At 37.2% G+C, this 22,620-nt stretch overlaps 1 protein-coding gene and 1 pseudogene across 2 annotated transcripts; both read left to right on the top strand.

The window, feature by feature from the left end:
- The first annotated feature begins 2,777 nt into the window (after positions 1 to 2,777).
- On the top strand, positions 2,778 to 4,704 carry LOC145218814 (uncharacterized). The gene is made up of 3 exons (XM_080086220.1): positions 2,778 to 3,195; positions 3,578 to 3,709; positions 4,100 to 4,704. The coding sequence occupies exons 1-3, from the start codon at positions 3,114 to 3,116 to the stop codon at positions 4,234 to 4,236; spliced, it is 351 nt and encodes a 116-aa protein (XP_079942346.1). The 5' UTR covers positions 2,778 to 3,113; the 3' UTR covers positions 4,237 to 4,704.
- Positions 4,705 to 18,041: 13,337 nt separating this feature from the next.
- LOC145218892 (uncharacterized) lies at positions 18,042 to 20,124 on the top strand (annotated as a pseudogene). The gene is made up of 2 exons (XR_013857777.1): positions 18,042 to 19,074; positions 19,693 to 20,124. The product of XR_013857777.1 is annotated as an uncharacterized LOC145218892 (transcript).
- Positions 20,125 to 22,620: the final 2,496 nt, after the last annotated feature.

The raw sequence follows: 22,620 nt of genomic DNA, 5'->3' as shown, positions 1-22,620 counted from the left end.
AGCATTCATGAAATTTTCCCGTACCCCCTGTTTACAATAGCCGACTACAATTGTAACAATAGAAATTAACTCAGTGTATTTATAACTTGCGTGTTGAATGTATCCATTAGGTAGTCTTGTAAGTAGTACAAAACCAAATCATTTTGGACATGTACCAAAGTAACTTGTTACGCATTCCTCACAAATATGCCTAAATAGCGTATAGTTTCCCCTGATCTATGTCTTAACTGAAAAATAAAGTTTGGGATATCAAGGGGACTACCAATGCAACTGTCAAGGCTAGCAAAAACAAAACTAGTTCCTCGTTTGGAGAAACTCATGTACTTGATAAATCCGCAAAATTAAGTGTTTCTTTCTGCCCAAAGCTTTTCTCTGTACATCGGTTAAAACCAACATCACCAGGGAATGTATTGGTACGTTACCAGTCGTTATTTTCCCAGTCGAAACAACCGCTATAAATGACGCAATGGTGTAATGTTACCACCGAAATGTTTGAGTGAATTTCTCAATGGGCTTGCAAGGTTGTTTCAAAACGGGAGACTCTAATACTTCGGTTTAAGCAGGGTTGCCATACCAATCGTAATGTTTTTTGTCTTGTGTCACAAGCTGTCTTCAGGACATTGTTATGCGTACTTTTGCATAACTAGCTAAAATAAGGGACCGTTTTGAAACCCAATCCCTTTTCATCCGCTAAATAAATAATTCAGCTCTTCACGCGACTTGTCAAAAATTAGCTAAAAGTGGGTCTCCCATGAGGTGTGGTGTTAGTAACTCTACCTACAACCATCTAACGGCAGACCCACATTACTTAACCTTCGCTAGGTGGCGCAAAGGGTTTAGTTACAAATTTAGCAGCTAAAGAGGAGCAGGGTTAGGCAAGAACTTGGCCGAATGGTCTGGCGCGCCTGACCCAAGAGACATAAAGGAGCTTGATCGGGATTCGTTCCCGGGAGTGTCCTGGGTTCGAACCCCGTGAAAAAAAACATAAAAAAGAGGTGCAGGGTTAGGAAGAACGTTTTTTAAAATGTTTACATTTACAACAAAGTTTTTAACTTAGTTTTACTAAGTTAAATAATAATACCTAAACCCTGCCATAATAGCGCTAACCGTCAGCATTTTTGAGGATATACCGTTTTAAATAGTTTGTTGTGCTCATTGTGTCACCTACCAATGATGTCATAAAAACAAATCAGATGACGCAGGTTTGGGGGGGATTTCCCAGCAAAAGCTTCCTTTCAAACTTCCTTGAGGGGGAATTCCCCTAATGCTTCTTTTCTCAACACAAAACAATCACTGCTGCCACAACTTTGTCCGTGATGTAATAAAGCAGCGCCTGATTACGTCATAATGGTGTTGCAATTAGAAATGTTTTGTGAATTCAAATTTGGTAAGGCCTTGAAGTCAGTCTAAAATTGTAGTAACATTACACAACTCTGTTCAGAATTATGACAAGATCAATATATGTAATGTAGCTGTTTGGTTAATATTTACAAAATCGCAAGTTGATATATTACAGAACACCTGAATTTTATTTAAAGATGGCGTTTGCAACAAAGAAGTCTTTAGTACTGTTAATATATCGCCCAACAATAAATATTGAATGATTTAAGTGTTTAATAGTGATATTGCATGATATGACCAGACCAAAACTTTCTTCTAAGTCGCAATACAATAAGTTGACATTTAATTTTAAGAAAATACAGAAGCCATTGTGAAATCATACCAAAAAGTGCAGTCATCCATAGCGCTTATTGTGTGTGTTACTTAGCTCATTAAGAACGGGTTTCTAAACCAGCATCGTATAACCAACCGCACTACTTGGTCTTTTAACGACTTCTGAAAAAAGTTTTCAAATAAGAGTGGCACTGTACACGATTTTGCACGCATAAAGCGGGTTTCCCTACGTGCTTTCTATAGTCAACCGTAGCACTTAATTGTCACATACACGACTTTGTATGTATAAACGGGTTTCCAAACTAGTTTTGTGCGGTTAATCATAACACCTGTTACATATACGCTGACAGAACGGTTTCAAATCAACAACTTTCAATGCAAATATCATATGGCAATGCGATTTCCTTTACGAGGTCAAATTCGCACAAAAGTTTCTGGATTACGTTGCTACGTTCAAAAAGACAGCCATATAAGGTTTTCAAAGCACATAGCAAACACACCACGCCATTTTACTTGTTTACAAATCGTCTGGAGAATGGGAAATCAGCAATGCCTTTTACGGTTTGTTTGCCCTTTGGCCGAAGTCTTGAGCCACAATAGCCGGTGCGAACGACAAAAAAAAACATGCTATGAAGGTAACTAATGTCAAAAACCATGTTCAACAAGAAAATGTGTCTAATTGTACAAAAACAAGTTACGCAAATAAACACATCATCTTCAAAAGCAGCTTGATAAAAAAACAATAGAAGTTTTGCATCAATAATTGCAACAGCTATTGTTAAACTTCTTCAATACAGTGTATTTACTATATAGAAGCTCTAAGGCATATTTATGTTATTTAAACTACTTCTTAATTCTGTGTTCATTGTATCCTAATTTCAACAATGGTTGCTGTCATTATCAACACGAGGCTAAAACAATAGCCATTGTTATAACATCTGCAATGGAATAAAGGCATTATTCACAAAAGGTTTGCCAGTGCGTATGGTTTTTGGTCAAACAAATTGTATTGTTTATTAGTGAAAGAAAAACCTAAACGAAATATCCATGGTTGTGGTGTAAGTATTAAGGTCTTCGCCTTGTGTGTTCACCCCTTGGACCGACATGACACTACACAACTTGGTTGGTTTTGTTTATTTGATTCTAAACTGAGCAAATCACGTTTGAGAATTCAACATTGAGTAAATCCGTTGGGAGGATAGATAGAATGGAATGAAATGCTGGGCCTACGAACTTGCTAACATATCACTCACTAAACCTTACGTTTTCAAGGATCCTTGCTGACGCACGAAAGAATACCAGACTGTTGTCCACGTTACGAAGGAGTTATGTCACTTTATACTACCTGGGGATTGTACCAGGTATTTTCCCGCATGGTACCGTTTGGTTTCTGGCGTTAAGGGTATAAAAGCCTCAAACTCTCTGTCAAATTTAACCAAATGCCAACTGAGACCTGCAAAATGAAGATATACATCGCACTTTTCTTTGCTGTGACAGTTTTGACCCTGCTACCTCAAACTGGTGAGTGGCTGTTCGCTGATTTAGGCTTATGTTACATATTTTTGACTTTTATGTGGTTTTTGCTTGGCTTTTTGGCTAGAATATGCAGTCCTGTCAGCAGCTGTACTGATAATAACTTATAGGTCCATGTAGTGTCTATACTGTCTGCAACTATATAACTTTTAAGTTTAAATTCTACTGGAACACTAAAAGTATTTATTGTTTATCTGCCTGTGAATATATCTATAATACAACTGTTAAAATATAACAACTGTTAAAAGGACATATTGGTCAAGCTGGTCTTTTTGTGTAGATAGACACAAAGCTGTTTATAATGTAAGGCTACAAACCAGATTTTACTTTATATTACTCTAGTTGCATGGCAGTTGTTTAATGTTTTCAGAGTCCAAACGGAAGAATTGTCAACAAATAGCCAATCAAAGATGCCGCAATGCACAATTTAAACGTTGCTGTCAAATTGAAAAACGTCTCAAATGCCTCAAAGCTAACCAGAAACTATGGATTGCTAACAAATGTAAGTTGCCCCTGATAAGATGTGTGTTTTACTGCATACCACTGCATATTTTGAAAACGTTAATTTCAAGGATAAAATCTGTTCGTATTTTTTGACTTTGTTTGCTATATTTAGTCTTCTGTTTGATTTAATTTTCATGGTTTAACTGGATTTAAGCAATACCCCATGAATATAAACTATATTTATGCAAAACTTTAATGCAAAAGTTAGAAAAATTTCTCTGATATATGTGAACGATTTTTTATAATTTTGTGTGTGTAATTAAAAAAAAAATACCTTAAACTTGCGTGTGTATGTGGAAAAATGTAAAATATGACCCATCTGTTCTGCAATACGCGTATTATTTTTCATTAGCTTTAACCAAAAATCTAACCCAGATTTGTTGTTTAGTTATGAACCGGGTTTGCCGTAAGGAGATAAACTGTGTCAACAAAATTGTGAAAAAGAATTCTGGCAACCCATTTCGACTCTCAAAGTTCTCACCACAGAAATGCAAAACCGCCCTGAAAGCTACCTTTAAGTTCTAAAAATGCAATAGAATAGTCATTCATAGCTTAAAGTGAAAATAGTGTCATTTTGTGTACTTTTCATTGTGAGTGTCATTTTGTGTAATTTTCATTGTGTATTAATACCTCCACATAACGCTTTTAGTAACGATGTAGCTGTAGCGCGTTTATCATCTTTCCACCAATTGTGCCCATACCTTCGTCGCGCTGTATAACGTCCCAACGTGGCGCTGCTATTTCCGGCTTGGTGAAGATTTTAGCGCAATTGTGCTGCTGCGAATTGTATAACCGGCGAAATAAACTCAACTCAACTCAACATAACATTGTATCTTCCTTGTTCAATCGTATGATCATTTTTCGAACCATAACTTAGTGTTATTCTGATACTTCCTAGTGCTTTTTTTGTCACTGCTTTCAGTGTTGTCGTACGATGTGCTGTGGGTATTCTTACACCATAAATCAGGAATAATAAAAATGTAAATCATTGTGCACCAGACGTGTTGAAGGCGTTATGCCCACAGTTGTAAGTCGGGATGATTCCGGTCTGACATTATTCTCCGAGTCAGTATTTTTTGAATAGCTTAGTAGCCAGTTGCTGGACCTGCCCTAATGTCAAAGAGCCCTAAACCGCCTCGATCACGACTAATTGTCTATTATGTTTGTTGTCTTGGTCTTTCCTGAGGCTTTAATCTGAAGGCCTGTCAGTCAAAACTTTCGGGCCTAAACGGGCTTCTCAAACACGATTCAGGTTCGGGTTAGGCTTTGAGCTCCAATTTCAGACCCGTTTACAACTCTGGTCATGCCCATTCGTGCCGGTCTGATTAAGCATTATACTTTATATTAGAGTTTGCCTTGATCGCTGGTATGCATAAACACATCTGGGCTAATCCTCGTTTTGAATGCACATTTTAGCCAACAATAACTTATAATCATTTATAGTAATGCAACAACATGCAGAAACTAACCTTTTACTCTAAAAAATTACAGTTTGTGTTTCAATTAAGCAATAAAAATTGCAATTCTCATACTCAAGCTGTACATAACAAAGCATTGGTTGTTTATGTCCCTTCGAATTTAAAAATTGGTAAAATTCTGAACAACTTATCAAAAGTAGCTCAAAAACGGTCCCAAAAGCAAATCTATAGTCCATAAAATGATCCCAATTTTACCTCATATAGAGTTGGTTGAATTATAACAGAATTGCTTTTAAATAAATGTTACCTTTTTACCAATGGTGTAACAAGAAAAGCCTTTGATTCTTAATTGTCACATATAGTAACGCAAGTCAAGTCGAGTCAACAGTTTATTTGCATACTCACTTCATCATCACAGTTCCATTGTTGAAGGGACACATAAACAGCAAGGACATCGAAAAACCCATAGGTTATCGAGCCAAGTGTCGCAATACAGAAACCTGAATATGGAAATACTTCAGATCGTTTATTGCACAAGACGGTCCTTAAAAGGATTTGGAGGTGCTTTGAACTGCCGATGCAACAAATCGGCCTTGAATGTGCTCGAACAGAAACCAGATATTTGGCAGTTTTGCCGAGCATTTTAGTCATAATCTACAAACTGTGTCCTATACTATATGCGCCCCAAAACGTTTCCGTATTTTCGGCTCGGTGATTGTTTTAGTGCAATTGTGTCGCCATGTGTTTTTCACCAAGCGAAATAAACTCAACTCAACCCAAATTTGGCCGAATCAAGCGATTCATTTGTGACGTCACGCATTGAATTTGTGACGTCACATTAAGCCCTCGGCATTGAAACATAAATTAAACCGCCAGGCAAAGGCATTATTACTACAATGGAATAGTTATGTTGCAACATAATCTAGAATTCTGTGGGTTTTCGGATGCCTAGATCTTCTTTGCCAAAATGCAAATGAATTAAGTTATTTATCTTTTGTCGGGTGCCGACTACAGCATAATATTAAGAAAAACTATTTGACGACATGTTAGATTTATGCAATTTAAAAGATTTTTTTAAAACGGAAATAGGCAACAAAATTTATTTAATATTTCTCTTTATGTGTCCCAATGTCCATAGTGACGTAAGAAGACAATGTGTATTTGTTTTAATAATTATCTCTTTTATGACTTGTCAAAACAACAATAAACAATTTTGAAACAGCAAGCAGTGGTGCGTAACGAATGTTCCCTTTTCTTTACATGCCAATTTGGCGTAATAATAATAGTGCAAAGTCGCCTGGACGGCATTGATGTTTAACCCTTATTTAGTAACCTATGTTTGACCATTTTATATTGGAATGTTGTAACTTTAAGAAAACCTGAAAAAGCGTTCCCGTTTCAACACGGCTTTGTTCTTGGAAAAGACTTCGGTACAGCCTTTTGTCTTATCTTGGAGTTACCTAGCATTTAACAGTTCCCTAATAAACTTTCCCATTTCAATACAACACTGCCAAGTCCCTGGGAAGAACTTATGTTATGCAGACTTCTGTTGCAATGAAGCGAATCACTTCCCGTTCCCAGTTGCAATATTGTTGGTGAAAGATAGCTATTCATAGCTATGAATGGGTTCCTTAGTTTGGTCTTAAAGTGGATGCATTGAATCAGTGCTTTTAACCAGTAATGGAACATGAAGATTATATTCCAAGTAACTGAATTAGTCATTAAATGTATACAAAATGTATAGAGTTCGCCTTACTGACATCAGCAGTTCCTTATGGATTCTATTTTCATAAGGTACTTATGATATCAGTTAGGCGAAATCTATACTTTCAATGACTTCTGTTACTTGAAATGTACTTTCCATTTTGAAATACTAGTTGAAGCGACTGATTCAAAGCACTTTAAGAGCATCGAAACTAGGAAGACTATTCATCGTTCAGTTATTTAATCATGGTGCATTTTATCAACAATGGTGAAACTAGGGCACATGAAATGAGTCAGTTTCTTGCAACAGAGGTCTGCATTACCTAAGTTATTCCCAGGGACATGACAGGGTTGTATTGAATTGGGAAAGTTTTTTCGGGAAATGGTAAAAGCTAGGAAGTTTCAAGATAAAAATGGTCAATAACAGGTCACTCGAAATAATTGTTGACAATGGTGCAACTGGGCTTGGAAATGAGTCACTTCATTGACAGAAGGTTCCAAGACCGAAATTTTTCAAGGGAATTATTGAATTGGAAAGTTTTTTTGTGGATACTTCCAAGATATAAATAGTCACCAACAGTTCAATAACAATCGTTTTAGAAACTGGCCATAGAAAATTTCGTCAAGACAAAAGGCATATACATCTTTTCCAGGAACTTGACAAAGTCGTATTGAAATGGAAAAGCTTTTGCGGGACTTCTTAAAGCAAGAAAATTCCAATATAAAATGGTCACCAATTGGTCATTTAAGATTAATTAAGAATCAACGCACCCAAATAGCGATATTACACTATTGTTATTTCGCCCAAATGGTGTGTAAAGAAAAGGGAATTGCCGTTACGCACCACTGCTCGCTGTTTCAAAATTGATTTTAGTTGTTTTGACGAGTTACGAATGAGATAATTGTTAAAATAAATACACATAGTCTTAGTACGTCACTATGGACATTGTGACACACGAAGGAAAATATTATGCACACAAATGTCCAATATTCGAAATAAAATATAACTACATTCCGCGCCTAATATTTTTCTGTACACAAATATGTGCACAAACGTACGTTGGAGCAAGCAGTTTTAGCTTGTGAAGTGATATTTTCAGTTTCATTCCATATTTGTCAACGACCTAACAATTTTATAAGCCTGTTTACAAAAGTCATCTATGCATGTCTAATATTCGGAATAAAATAAAAATACATTTCGCGCTTAATGTTTTTTTTATAAATTAACACAGATGTACGTTGGAGAAAGTAATTTCAACTTATAGAGCGATATTTTTGGTTTGAATGCTTTTTTGCCAAAGAAACGATATTTTTTGAATGCCTGTTAACATGAGTCGCCCATGCGTGTCCAATGTTACGAACAAAATAAAATACATTCTGCGCCTAAGATTTATCTATACGTTTGCACTGATTTTACGTTTAAATTTTGAAGTAAGTTTTATTGTTATTAGTATTATAAAACCACTATAGCCCTATCCGTCAGCATTTTCTCATAATTTTGTTATTAAATATTTGCAAATGCCTCGCGCAATCCATCGCTATTTAACAAGGCGCATCAAGTTGCAACCATTTCTTTTACCGTGCTACCGGTAAATAAATTGCATTTAAAGTAATTTGACCGAACCGCTATTTTCACGGGGAAATTCCCCTAAACAGTTGCACAAGATTTAATTGAGCCATTAGTTGTCTATGATCAAAAAATAGTTTTTTTAAAGTTTGTTATGAATTTAGTGGCCGGTTACAGTTCAAGTTCAGAAGAAGAACAACAAGAGCCAAGTATGAATTATTTTGTTAAAACTTTCACGCCTTGTAGTATATTGTTTGCAACAGTTATTTTAACAAAACTCAGGACATGCTCTAAATTTTGCAAATGCATTGTTTCTAGGTGCAAAGTATTCATAATTTGCGCCTATTTTTTACTACTTTGTTTTTTGCTTAGCTTAGTCAAACTTCTCAGCAAATTTTATTTTATTTTGCTGTCTTATAATAATGTGTTAGCACATCACACACAGAGAATATGGCAGCTGGATGTGTGCTTTAAAACATTCCTTTTGCCAAATTTTTGCATGAAATACCGGTGCCGGTCCGCGTCAACTTTCTTGCCGGCCCGCCAAATATATCACAATTATTTAAAGCTTTCCTCTGTACACCCGCTTCCAAGGCTTTCCTCTGTACACCCGCTTGAGCCAACAACACCAGGGAATTTATTGGTACTTTATTGTTACTTTGCAAGTCGCAAAAGTGTTACCACCGGAAATGTTTTAGTGAATTTCTCAATAGGCCTGAGATGTTTCAAACTGGGAGCCTCTAAATCAGAGGCGTGCAACATACGGCCCGCGGGCCAGTGTCCGGCCCGCGACACGTATTTTTGTGGCCCGAGCAGACTTAAAAGTACTCTATTAATTATGAATATTTTTCACTGTTAAAGCAGGTTGTTGCTATTTGTACAACATCACTGGTATTTTTGACTTAATACACGTCACACGGTGGTAAGGTTTTATCCATTGTGACGACATATTCCCGTTGTTGCATCATAGTGTGCATTATGAAAGAACTGTTTTTCTAGCAAAGATCAGTAACATGATATATAGGTGCAGCAAATGTATTGAGATTTATTCTACGAAAAGGTTAGCATATATCCCATTGATCAAAGAGTACTCAAAGAGTAACTTAATTGTTTGCGCTTTTAACTGTTTAAAAAATGTATGTGTTGCTTTATTGTCTGGCCCGCAGCATTTTTTAACTGTAAGTTGTGGCCCATTGCGATAAACAGTTGCACGCCCCTGCTCTAAATGCTAGATGCTTTGGTATAAGGATGTCTTTAGATGACTTTGCCGTTTTAGGCCATTTATTTTCAACATTCAATCATATTATTTGAAGCCTAACCATGAGGTTTTACATGAGGCACCAGTACTTCCCCTGATATTTCTTGCAACACCAAGGGACCTACGTTTACACCACCTAAATGTTTTGATTTTTTGGTGGTAGTGAACAAAATAAATTAATCCGATAAATACAGTGATCCTAACAACATTTTATTGCCAGCAGGGCTCTATTATTTTGATATTATGTCTGGCAGCAACAGCTTTGAAAAAGTAATCCCAAATTCACAAACATCATGGCCTATTGAATGCGTTACACCGAATCAGCAGGTCTCCCAAGCAAACCCATATGGCATATGGCAAGGCACATGCTAGAAAAACCTAGCCCGCGGTGGGATTCGAACCCACGACGTTAATCTTTTCGGGACGCGCGTCTTTCTGGGACTTTAATAGGCCTGGCGTGCTATGATTTATCGTTAAATATGTCGTGATCGCTGGTCTGCATCGACGTTTCAGGGCTGAGAACAGCATTACTATATTCATTTTAGCTAAATTCACAAAGGGTATTAAACTAACCGTTGAAAATATTTGGAGCAACCTGCGGTTAGAAATCTGCAATTCACACTCATCCAAGCAAAGCGGCAGAGCTACTAACACTGTACCTCACGACAGACTTTCGCTAGGTGGCGCAAAGAACTAAGTAATTAATTAAGCACCTAAAGAGGGTTAGGCTTAGGAAAATAGTTTTAAAAATGTTTACATTAAGAACTAAGTTTTAAAGTTAGTTTTACTAAGTTTAATAAGAATGACTAACCCCAACCCTAATAGCCCCAACCGTCAGCACTTTGATGATATACCGTTTTAAATGGTTATTAGTGCTCGTTGTGCCATACCGATGCGGTGTTGTAAATGGGCCTGAAATTGGAGCCCGAACCCGGCCCGAACCCGGCCCGAACCCGGCCCGAACCCGGCCCGAACCCGATTCGTTTTGAGGAGCCCTTTAGGCCCGAAAGTTTGATTGACAGGCCCATAAATTGAAGCCACAGGAAAGACCAAGACAACAAACACATGCAATAGACAATTGGTCTTAAACAAGGCGTTTGCGGGCTGTTTGACATTAGGTCAGGCTCAGCAACTGGCTACTTAGCTAGTTAAAATTATTCAAAAAAAACACTGACACAGAGTGTAATATCAGGCCTGATCAGGTCCGTTTTTTGGGGGAAACCTAGACCCGAACCCGGCTCAAACCCAGTCCGAAAAGCCCGATCCGACTTACAACTCTGTACCGGTGGTATCATAAATTCAAATGCGGTGACGTAGGTTTCGGGGAATTCCCCTGGGTAGGTTTCCCTTTAAGCTTCCTTGAAGGGGAATTCCCCTAATGGTTCTTTGAAAAAACACAATCATTGTTGCGACAACCTGAACAATGAAAAAAGGCAGCGCCTGATTGCGTCATAATGGTGTTGCAATTATTAAAAGTTTAGTGAATGCAAATTTGGTATGTGACTTTTAAAAATATAAAGCCTTAAAACACGTCTTTCAAATTGTAGTGACATTACATAACTTATAGGTACACAATTCACGGTTTTAAAAATTAACAAACAAGCAAGTATATTTGTATAAAACATAAAAGTTTGGACAGAAACAAAAAGTGGGTTTCCCAACAAGTTTTGTACTTTCAATCATATCACCTGCTACAGATACGCTAACAAAAGCTTTTCAAACTAACAACTTCACATGCAAATACCATATGACAAAACAACTTCCTTAACGAGATTACATTGAAGTTAAATTGCACTAAAGTTAATGAGAAACGTTGCTACTTCTAAAGATACAGCCATGTTAGGTTGTCAGAGCACATAGCAAACACACTACGTCATTTTGCATGTTTACAAACCTTCTGTAAAATGGGAAAGCAGCCAGCCGTGCGGTTTGTATTACCTATTGGCGTAAGAATTGAGCCTTAATAGCCAGTGCGAACGACAAAAAAACATGTTATGAAGGTAACTAATGTCAAATACCATGTTCAACAACAAAATGTGTTTAATTGTACAAAAACAAGTTGAGGGAATAAACACATCATCTTCAAAATCAGCCTGATAAAAACATTAGGCGTTTTCATGGGCGCCGTCGGAAACTTTTCCAGGGGCGGTCAAACTTTGACAAATACACACTTGCAGGGATAGATTACTATATCAAGTATTTATGTATAAAATATATGCAGTGGATTTGCGTCAACGAAAAACAAATACCCGCACAACCACACAACTATGAACCAAGTGCCCCCTCCTGCCCCTTCGTGCCGACGCCCATGGGCGTTTTGCATATACAATCCTGTTTTGTTATTTATTGATTATGTGGAATGCTGTTCAAGCATAGCTTAATATGGTGATAGTTAAAAGTTTGCAACTTTTGCCGGGAAATCTTTTTCCAAGTACATCAATTCGTTACTATAGACTACCCGGGGATTCTACCAGGTGCTTTCCCTCATGGTACCGTGTGTCGTTAGGGGCATATATAGGACTCAAACTCTCGGTCAAATTTAACTAAATGTCAATTGAGACCTGCAAAATGAAGATTTACATCGCACTTTTCTTTGCTGTGACAGTATTGACCCTGCTACCTCAAACTGGTAAGTGACTGTTGGCTGATTTAGGCTTGTTTTACATATTTTTGATTTTCATGATGTTTTTGCTTGGCTTTTTGGCTTGTAAGTTCTTGAGTACTCTGGCTTGCATAGCTTATACGGTCTTGTCAGCAGCTGCACTGATAATAACTTGCATAGGTTCGTGCAGTGATTTATGCTTCAAGCTGGCCTGTTTGTAAAGACACAAATAGATCGTTATTAACATGATGTAGCATCTGTAATTAAATCTCTTACAAATCAAGTCTAAAAATAAAATTTTAATCTTCTTCATAATACTGTAAATGTAAACCAGTTGTTTGTTTATTTTCAGAGTCAAAACGGATGAATTGCCAACAGCTAGCCACACAAAGATGCGTCAGTGCAAAATTTAAACGTTGCTGTCAAATTGAAATACGTCTCAAATGCCTCAAAGCCAACCAGAGGCCAAAGATTGCTAACATTTGTAAGTTTGTCTACCTGTTAAACTGTGCATTTCATTGCATACCACAATTTTGGAAAAGTAAATTTCGAGGTTAAAATTTGTTGTCTTTCTTGAGACAAATATATTTAGCCATAAAAGTAATAACAGTGTCTATGAAACGCAACACAAATAAATTATAAAATCATGCGGGAATTCCAATAGGTTTGGGAATGATTTTTATAACTAGTATACTAGAGTTTGTCCTATTACATTATTTGTTAAATTTTAGAGTTCTATTTGGTTTAATTTGCATGGTTTAACTGGGTTTAAACAAGACCTTCCAAATACAAATAAATGATTTTGAGAAAAATGTTTACCGTGAAACTTAGAAAACTTGCCTAAATTTGAACACTACCCTTTCGAATACCATAAAAGATTTACAAAACTTTGTAATGTAAAATTAAAAAAGTTGCCTAGATGCTGCTAAGTATTTAATTATGTTGGAGATTTTTATAATGTTTTATTAAATTTCCTGCCATACACGCATTATTTTTCATGCACTTCAGCAAAAAATCTAAACCAGATTTGTTTGAAATGTTTAGATATGAACCGGGTTTGCCGTAAGATGATACATTGTGCCATCAGGATTGTGAACAGGAATTCTGGTAGCCAGTTTCTGCCCTCAAACTTCTCACCACAAAAATGCAAAAACGCCCTGAAAACACAATTTCAGTTCTAACCATGCAGTGGAATAGTCATTCAAAACGTAAAGTGATAAAAGTGTCATTTTGTGAGAACAATGTCTGGCAAAGTACAACAAAATCTCAACTTCATTGCCTTGTTCAATCATGACCATTTTTCGCGCCCTAACTTAGTGTTTATTTTTAACTGCCATGTGTTTTCTTGCCAGTGCTCTCAGTGTTCTTGTACGATCTGGTTTTGTGTTTTCGTACGCCATAGAAGTAAAACTTAGAAACTTGAAATTAAATCATTGCACGCCTAACGTACTGAAGGCATTATACCCAATCGAGCCGGTATCTTAAGCATTATATTTTATGTACGAATGTGTCGTGATGGCTGGCATGCATAAACGCCTTTAGGTTGAACCCAGTTTAAAATGTACATTTTAGCCAACAATGACTTATAATCATCCATAGTAATATAACAACATGTAGAAATCAAAACTTTATCTAGAAAACTGCAACATGTGTTTAAATATGGCAATTCAAAATTGTAATTCTCATACTCAAACAGCCTATGGCAGAGAATTAGTTGTTTTATAAAGTCTCGCCGAACTCACAGAATTGGCAAACATATCAACGACCTTTGTTTATCGTGCACTGTACTAGTCGCAATCAGTGTTATTTACCCTGATGACCTGTATAGGACGTCAAAACGTCGGAATAAAATTACATTTGCTAGAAGAGCTCTACAAACTTGATATTATGCCTGGCAGCAATAGCTTGTATATATCAACGACTTATCAAAAGTAACTCAAAAACGCCCCAAAAAGAAAATCTAGCCCCAAAAAACGAGCCCAATTTTACTTCAAATAAACTGTTGGTTGCATTATGACGGAATTTATTTTAAAAAACTGTTACGTTTTCACCTATGGTGTAACAACAAAGGCCTTTGATTCATAATTGTCTCTTATGGTAACGCAACACAGAAACCTCACACGGAAGTGATTCAGATCGTTTATTGCACTAACCGGTCCTTGGGGGAAATTTCAGCTATATCTACAAACTGTGTCCTATACTATTTTGAGCCCCAAAATGTTTCAATATTTTCGGCTTGGTGATTGTTTTAGTGCAATTGTGTCGCTATGTTTTCGTTCAACAAGCGAAATAAACTTTAAAACTCAGTCAAACCAAGCGAGTCATATCTGACGTCACCCTACGCTTTTGGCATTAAAACACAACTTAACCTCCAGGCAAAGATATTGTTACTACAATAGAATAGTTATGTTGCAACATGATGTAGGTTCTGTGGGTTTTAGAGCTGCTCATCGGTCATCATTGCAAAACTGCAAATAAAGAGTGGAATACAGGATAATGCTATGAAAGTTAAACTATTTGACGATATGTTAGACTTGGGCAGTTTGAAAAAATTTTTGGTACAGAAATAGGCTGAAAAAACACGTTTGTGCTTTGAAGTATAGGTAAAAGATTCGGCGAATATTCGGTAGCCTAAATTACTACTTCGAACCTTTTTTTCAAAAAAAATGGATCAAAATGTTTGATTTCCTAAATGCAGTTAAGTGGGCAGACAAAACGGTTAAATTCGATTTCCTACTTGAAAAGAATGTTTTCCAAGTGACAGAATCAGTCAATGAATATGTATGGAGTATATCTACTTCGCCTAAATTGAATCATCAGTTTCGTATTTTAAAAAGAAACCGTTATGAAGTGATGATGTCAGTAAGGTGAACTCTACATATTCTGTACATATATTTAATTGGGCACATAAAATGAGTCAGTTTCTTGCAACAGAGGTTTACATTACCTAAGTTATTCCCAGGGACTTCACTGGGTTGTATTGAATTGGGAAAGTTTTTTTCGGGGAACAGCCAAAAGCTAGGAAACTCCAAGATAAAAATAGTCACCAACAGTTCAATGAAAATGTTTTTTAACAGTGGTGAAACTGTTCATAGGAAATTTCGTCAAGACAAAAGGCTGCATCTATACATCTTTCCCAGGAACTTGACAATAAAGTTGTATTGAAATGGGAACGCTTTTTCGGGACTTCTTAAAGTTACAAAATTCCAAGAAAAAGTGGTCACCAATAGGTCACTCAAGATGAAATAAGAAATCAATGCGGGCCTGAATGGCGACATTGCACCATTATTATTTCGCCGAAATGGAATGTAAAAAAGGAAACATCCGTTACGCACCACTGCTTGCTGCTTTAAAACAACTTTTACATGTTTTAACAAGCAATTTAGGAGACTATTGAAACAAATATACATAATCTTGGTACGTCAAGCACATTGTGACTTATAAATAAAACATATTTTACAAAAAATTATGGAGAGAGGTATGTCGAATATTCTGAATAAAATAGAAACTACATTTTGCGACAAAAATGGCAATAAATAGACACAGATGTACGTTGGAGACGGTAATTTCAACTTGGGAATATATATAATTGCTTTCCTTTAGTATTTGCCAACGAATTAACAATTTTATAAGCTTTTTTACAAAAGTCATCCATACATGTCCAATATTCGGAATAAAAAAACAATACATTCCGGGTCTAATATTTTTCTACAAATTGGCACAAATGTACGTTGGAGCCAGCAGTTTTAACTTTTAAAGCGACATTTTTGCTTTCATTCCGTATTTATTAACAAAATGACTTTTTTCGATGCATGTTTACAAGAGTCATCCATGCGTGTCCAATATTTCGAGTAAAATAAAAATGCATTCTGTGCCTATGATTTTGCAATAAATTGGCACAGATGTACATTAGGGTAATTAATTTCAACTTGTAAAGTGATATGTTTAGTTTCATTCCGTATTTGCCAAATTCATTAAAAAATAAGAGAAATATGTATAAAGGCATAATTGTCACATATGTATTTGGTAAATCAGCCGTTCTTAAAAATAAGGACATTTGGGCATTTTTCTTGTTCTCGGAGGACAAGACAACTTGCTTTTTGTCTGAACGGAGGACATGTCCTCCAAAAAGAGGACGTATGGTAGGCCTAACCTAAGTCAGGCCTTCTGTAATCGGCAGCGGCGCAAATCTATTGCAAATGTTGATGGTGGACTTTTTTAACTTGTAGAATCGGATGACGCACAACAATTGTTAAAAACGTAATGACGTCACAATACGTAAATACAAGTTAAAAATGGGTGGCTTACTAAATACCAAGGCTATTAAAAGTGTTTACAGCCGGTTATTTTGAACTTTGATATGTAGTTTGCCAAACTTTCGAGAACATTTTTGAATTTGTTGTTCCTTGAAAACGATATTTCAGGTTACCAAGTAAATTTACTTCTTTTAAAATTATTCCAACAACAAGTTATATCACAGACACGATTAAACATGAATTCAAGTTTGTGCGCAAACGTTCGCCTCTGCAGAGCTTTGTTCAGCATGGCAACTGGTGCCCCCCACATAAAGAACGGCGATAACTTTGCCGGTAAAATTGACGATGAACAAGAAATGTAGCTACGTTGGGTCTGTAGACAATCCATAAAGTCGACCCTTCTCTAATGCCTTTAGGCCTTTCCCTATCGACAATCACAAAAGTCAGGCCTTTCCCAACAGGCCTTGCCTTCTTTGTTTACGCTTTATTTGGCCAGGCCTTATGTAATTGGCAACCCTTAAATTTAGGCCTTTTCCGATCGTCAATCACCCAAGTCTGGCCTTGTATAATGCAGTTTGGCCTACTGTATTGACAATTAACGCAGTCAGGCGTGCTGCAATCGATCATGACGTAAGTCGTCTCCTACGATCCATAGTCTGGAAAGTCATGTTAAATAAACAACTCTTCGGAGAAGTGAGCCCAATCAGCCCGAAACATGTTTTGTGAAGCACTGTAGCTAAAGTCAGTCCAGTCAGGCTTTTAGTCGACCCCCAATGGCACACTTTATATTTAGCTGCGTTACTTATAAGGATTACCGACTTAATTGGTTTATTGTATCAAGGCATTATCAGTCGACTGGTAAACAGATTTGTTTCATACGACAAACGAAGTTTTGAAACTGTCATCATCTGGGCAACGAAAACGAAATACGGTCTACCGCGCAAAACGAGTTTTGCAACGATCAGTTGATTTCTCAGCACGTTTTCGCACCAGGTTTGTGACGAAAACGAGGTGAACATCATGTACACGTGACATAGCTCAGCAACGTACGAAAAACTCAGCGATGCTATAATCTATAACTTTTAAGCAACCGGCTATAGTTATTTAGAACAGATTTTCTAATGCAGAACAAAAACAAGACATACTCAGCCCTTAGAATCAAGGCAGTTGAAATCATTAGGCGGGAAAACCAGACCGATAAATGGTATATAGTAGGTTAGGGTAAGCAGTTCGTTAGTGCATTTAGGGCTGATGAATTATTATTTGAAGTTTGGGTTAGAGACTTTCGGCATTGTGTGTTGATCCTTTTATTGTGTACTGTCCACTGTTACGGCTTGTCTGCTGTGCGGAACAACAGCCTAACATATTGGGCTACATGGAAGTTAGTTTTGTCAAACATTTAACTGGTTGATCGGGTGTATGTTTAAACTGCGTAAAAATAGGAATTCTTCAGATAGGATATGTAGACATTGACCTGAATACCAGGATTGTTTATCATTAATCGCTTTGCTTGTTTTTCAGTCATCCGGTTAAAAAAATGAATTCATTTTGTTCCTTTGCGTTATGTGTCGTTTACTTCATAAACACACTGGACATTGCCAGTAGCAATTGCCAAAATCCTTGCAAAGCGGAAAACCTTTTAATCTCTTGCCAACAACAGGATGTCATTTGCGGGACTTTCCACCCAACAAACCCGGCCAACCAAACTTTTAACATTACAGCTTTGACAGTGTTAGACCGGCCTTACCACTACATTGCTGGAGGCAGAAGAACAGGCAGAAGCATAGCTATTAACGTCACATGGTCTACGGTCAATGTAACGTTGCAATCACCTGTTGTTGGATACAAAATTACAGTCGAAGCTGTGAAACCAATTGCGTCCGGACGAAAAGTTTTTTTTACTTTTGCATTGGTAATCACACAACAACAAGCATATCAATGAGTCAGTGCTTTGGGGCGGCTCAAGGCCTTGCTATTCATCCCAGTGATGAGTTCAAAGTAGTTTTGGAAGTCCTTGTGAATGTGGATCCCACGTACGGTGTTGTTCAGCGCGTTGAACGCATTATCCGAATACCTGGCTGCATAAATCCAACTCCGTTTGGAGCAATTCCGCAATGTCATGTAAATGTCACCAACATTTTGTACCATTGTTGCAATCGTTCTATCAGTGTACAATATCAGTGGCCTGTAGATTACGCCCAGAAAGGTACGATCATGGTCAGATACAGCGCAACACGACAGCCGATATCACGGCCTAAAATCTCAGGTTCATCTGCTGAGGTAACTGTTCCTAAAGTCAATGAAAGCTATCTTTTGGAACTTATAAACGACGCCATTGGAACTACGATAGCGCCGATAACTGCAAATTTTCCCAGCTGCTCAGTTCACTTTTTAACCGCTGAAGTTCATACTTGCAACAACCGAACATACGTTTTGAAGTATGGTTTTCCAATGGCGTCCAAGTTGAGGTTTGAGTTGATACCATACAGTGCATTTGCATATCACCAAAGACCGGTTCAGTCTCTTGTGTGGGATGTCAACTGTTCAAATCAGGCAAGGTTCGTAAAACTTTGAAAGTAGGCTTTAATTTTTAGTTATTTTTGGTTTAGGTTTGTCGATCCAACCACGCTGTGTTGGTGCTATATTGCGTAATATAGACATGGTCACAAGAGTAAAAATATCACGCATTTTTTTAAAAGCATGCAGACATCATCACCATATCAAGTGCTCTATCTGTATGTTCGTAACACTATTTTAGTTACGGCATAAGTGCCTACAAATTTCCAATGATGTAAGGCAGTGGTTCCCAACCTTTCGTGGACCATGCCCCCCTTAAAGTAACTTTTTGGCCTCGTGGCCCCCTTCAAGTTACCATGTAAGAACTGTGGCCCCCTTAAAATGTAGATAGCAATCTCGCGTTGGAATGCGGTATTAATTTTGGCCTTAAACAGGTCTAATAAAGTAAATGATCGTGATAAACCTCACTATAAACAAATAGTATGTGAAATAGTCTATTAAATTCGGGAATAAAGTTATAGTGAAAATGACTTTTAGTGGGTGTATGTTGTAAATCTACGCCCGTGGCCCCCCGGAACACAGCTTGTGGCCCCCCTGGGGGACCATGGGCCCTGGTTGGGAACCACTGATGTAAGGAATAAATCCATATTTCTGTGCAGATATATGCAAATACCGGACGGGTATCGTCAAAACTACAAGAAACATACCATTAATTTAAGCGGTCACGATTGCAGCTCCAACAAAACACTCGGAAAAAGTGTGGAACTCGACTTTTCAAAGTGTTGAAAGGGTAATGTCAAGTCGTCTGTACTTGTATTGGCCCTTGTCGCAATAGCCCACATTTCGGGAGCGACTTTTGACTGGCAAAACCTTTAAACTATTTTGGTTCTCCCAGTTGCATTTTGAGAAAAATCCTTTTCATTAGTGTATTTGCGTCTGTACTCTTTTGTCGTTTGTGTGTTGGTTGCCAAAATTTTGTGTTTACGTTTGTTTTTGTGTTGTCGTGCGTGTTTATTTGCGAAAACTGTTTCGTTATATTTCTTGGCAACAACAAAAAACACTGTAGCCTATAATTTTAACTGCTGCTTATTATATCCTACCCTCGGCACACCTATACTTTTTAATACAGTTTTCACAACTGGTATGAGCGTTTTTATGTTACGGTACCTTAAATTTCTGGTTCTCTACGTTTTCTTAGGAATATTTTGTACAAAACATGTCAATTGACTGGCAGTGTAGCCAATCAACAACATTAACCATTTTAATATACACAAACAATGGTCATTGTGTGAAAAAGAAAATCAACCAGTAAACAAAGGGCAATTTCCATACAGCAACGAGTACAGATTGTTAACCTGCAAATATTTGCATACAAAATATTTAACGTGGAGGTGATTTAAATTAACTCCCGCTTAACTTTAACCTTAGGCGTCAATTTTAAAGGTAGGGGAGATGCGGGACCATTGAGCATGAAGGACCTTTGGGCCATCATGCGTTTCTCTCAAACTGGTCGCTGTAGCGAGTTCTCAGTCATGCGTTAAAGTACTTGCGTTGCAATAGTTTTAAAGCTGCAATAACAAGAAGGTCAGTCACTTACAGAAGAAACTGTGAGCATAACTAAGTTTTCGCAGCTTGAAAGTAAATATTTTGCTCCTTTACATTTTTGTAATTTCTTTATAAGAGAAAGCTGGTTAAAACACGAAGTTTGCAGGATATTAGTTAGTTAATTGTAGCGTTAGATGAGCATTAGTTTTTCTTAAGTTGATCTGTGTAACGTAGTTCAATCAGATAAGTACGTAATGGCGGCAATACAGGACCATTGAGCCAGTTGTTCACAGGACCATTGGGCATGGCCCTTTAACTTTACACCATTGGGCATGGCCCAAAGGTCCTCGGCCTATAAAGCTATTGATGCTGGTTGTATTTATTTCTTTTGATTAATATTAGATTTCAAACACAACACTTAACTAGAAGAGTGGCTTTCTGATATACTTCCATTTTATATATATTTCCAATTTACTATACACATTATTTGATCTACACATATGATTGTTTTTGTTAACAAAAACCAATGGGTCCCCATACGTGCGTTTGTGCGGATTTACAGTAAACAAATGTTGCGGTGATTTTTAGATCCTTAGGGACAAATTTTTAGAAAGCATTAACCCAACAATAAAAAAAAAATTGTTCGTATTCTTTTTGCACTATTATTAAGTGTATACATAACAAATTGTTTTTCATTTAACTTTGTTTCGCAAAACGAGTATCATTGACCTGTAGTAACCTCTCAGTGTGCACACGCCAAACGACTGTTTGATCTTTTGACACCGTTTTCAATAGCATGCCGTCCTTAGTGTTCAACAATACTTTTAAGCCTAATTTATACATGCCTTGAGTATTGACTCCTAAATTAATTGTCAAAAAACGCTACGTTATGAAGAAAGTTGAACTGTGTTTGTAATACCGACTAGTTGACCTTAAGTAACCCGTGATCATGCGGCGTTGGCCGCCAACGAGCATTTAAAAAAACATTTATTTGGCAAAAAAGTCAAGTTAATTTTTTCATCTTTTCTTTGCAAAACAAAGTTTTTCTTGACATACACAAAACCGAAGCACGGTTATTAGGTTTAAATCACGTCATAGGTGTAAAACCTTCGCCAAAACTAAAAATGTGAGTGATAACTTAATAAAACGACATAGCATTGCTGTGCAAAACAGCTGATTTCTAATCACTGAAACGACGTCTCGTAAAACGTCTGTCCGACGTCAAGCTGAGCCCTCCCGCTATCGTAAACCAGTGAGTTACTTTCTTGGTACTTCTGCCTACAGTGTCTTTCTTGACCAAACGAGCGTTAGACACATTTACGTTTCGGGGGCCTGTGGGTGAACCTCTGGGTCATTCGGGGTCAAACTTCTAGAGGATCAAGTTCAGATTGATAACTAACATATGTCCAAATTTGAATAAATTTAAAGCACTCCTTCTTTACCACACGAGCGATAAAAACCAGCGGTAAAAATTTTACGTTTCGGGGGCTGTGGGTGAACCGTTGGGTTATTCGGGGTCAAACTTCTAGAGGATCAAGTTCAGATTGATAACTAACATATGTCCAAATTTAAATAAATTTGAAACACTTTTTCTTTACCAAACGAGCGTTACAAACCAGCGTTAAAAATTTTACGTTTAGGGGGCCTGTGGGTGAACCGCTGGGTCAAACGGGGTCAAACTTCAGGAGGATCAAATTTGGATTATTAACTAACATCTCTGTAAATTTGAATAAATTTGAAGCACTCTTTCTTGACCAAACGCGTCTCACAAACCAGCGTTAGACAGAAAAAAGAAGAAAGAAAAAAGAAAAAAAAAAAAAAAAAAAAAAAAACAATATGTGTCCCCTTCAGGGAAGGGGACCCATAATAAGCTCCCCCATGTGTGCTTAATGGTCCAAAATATCACATGAAAATATTGGCCCAAAGGTCCTTTATGCGAGGCTCAATGGTCCCCAAGGGTAAGGACCTTTGAGCCATATTTTTTGTAATTTTTAAAACGGAATATCTTGCCAACGCATTTCCAAAAAAGAAACGTATGCCCT

Source organism: Phallusia mammillata, chromosome 3 (assembly GCF_965637545.1).
Source record: "Phallusia mammillata chromosome 3, kaPhaMamm4.hap1.1, whole genome shotgun sequence".
Taxonomy (NCBI): domain Eukaryota; kingdom Metazoa; phylum Chordata; class Ascidiacea; order Phlebobranchia; family Ascidiidae; genus Phallusia; species Phallusia mammillata.
This window is presented reverse-complemented; position numbering and strand designations above follow the sequence as displayed.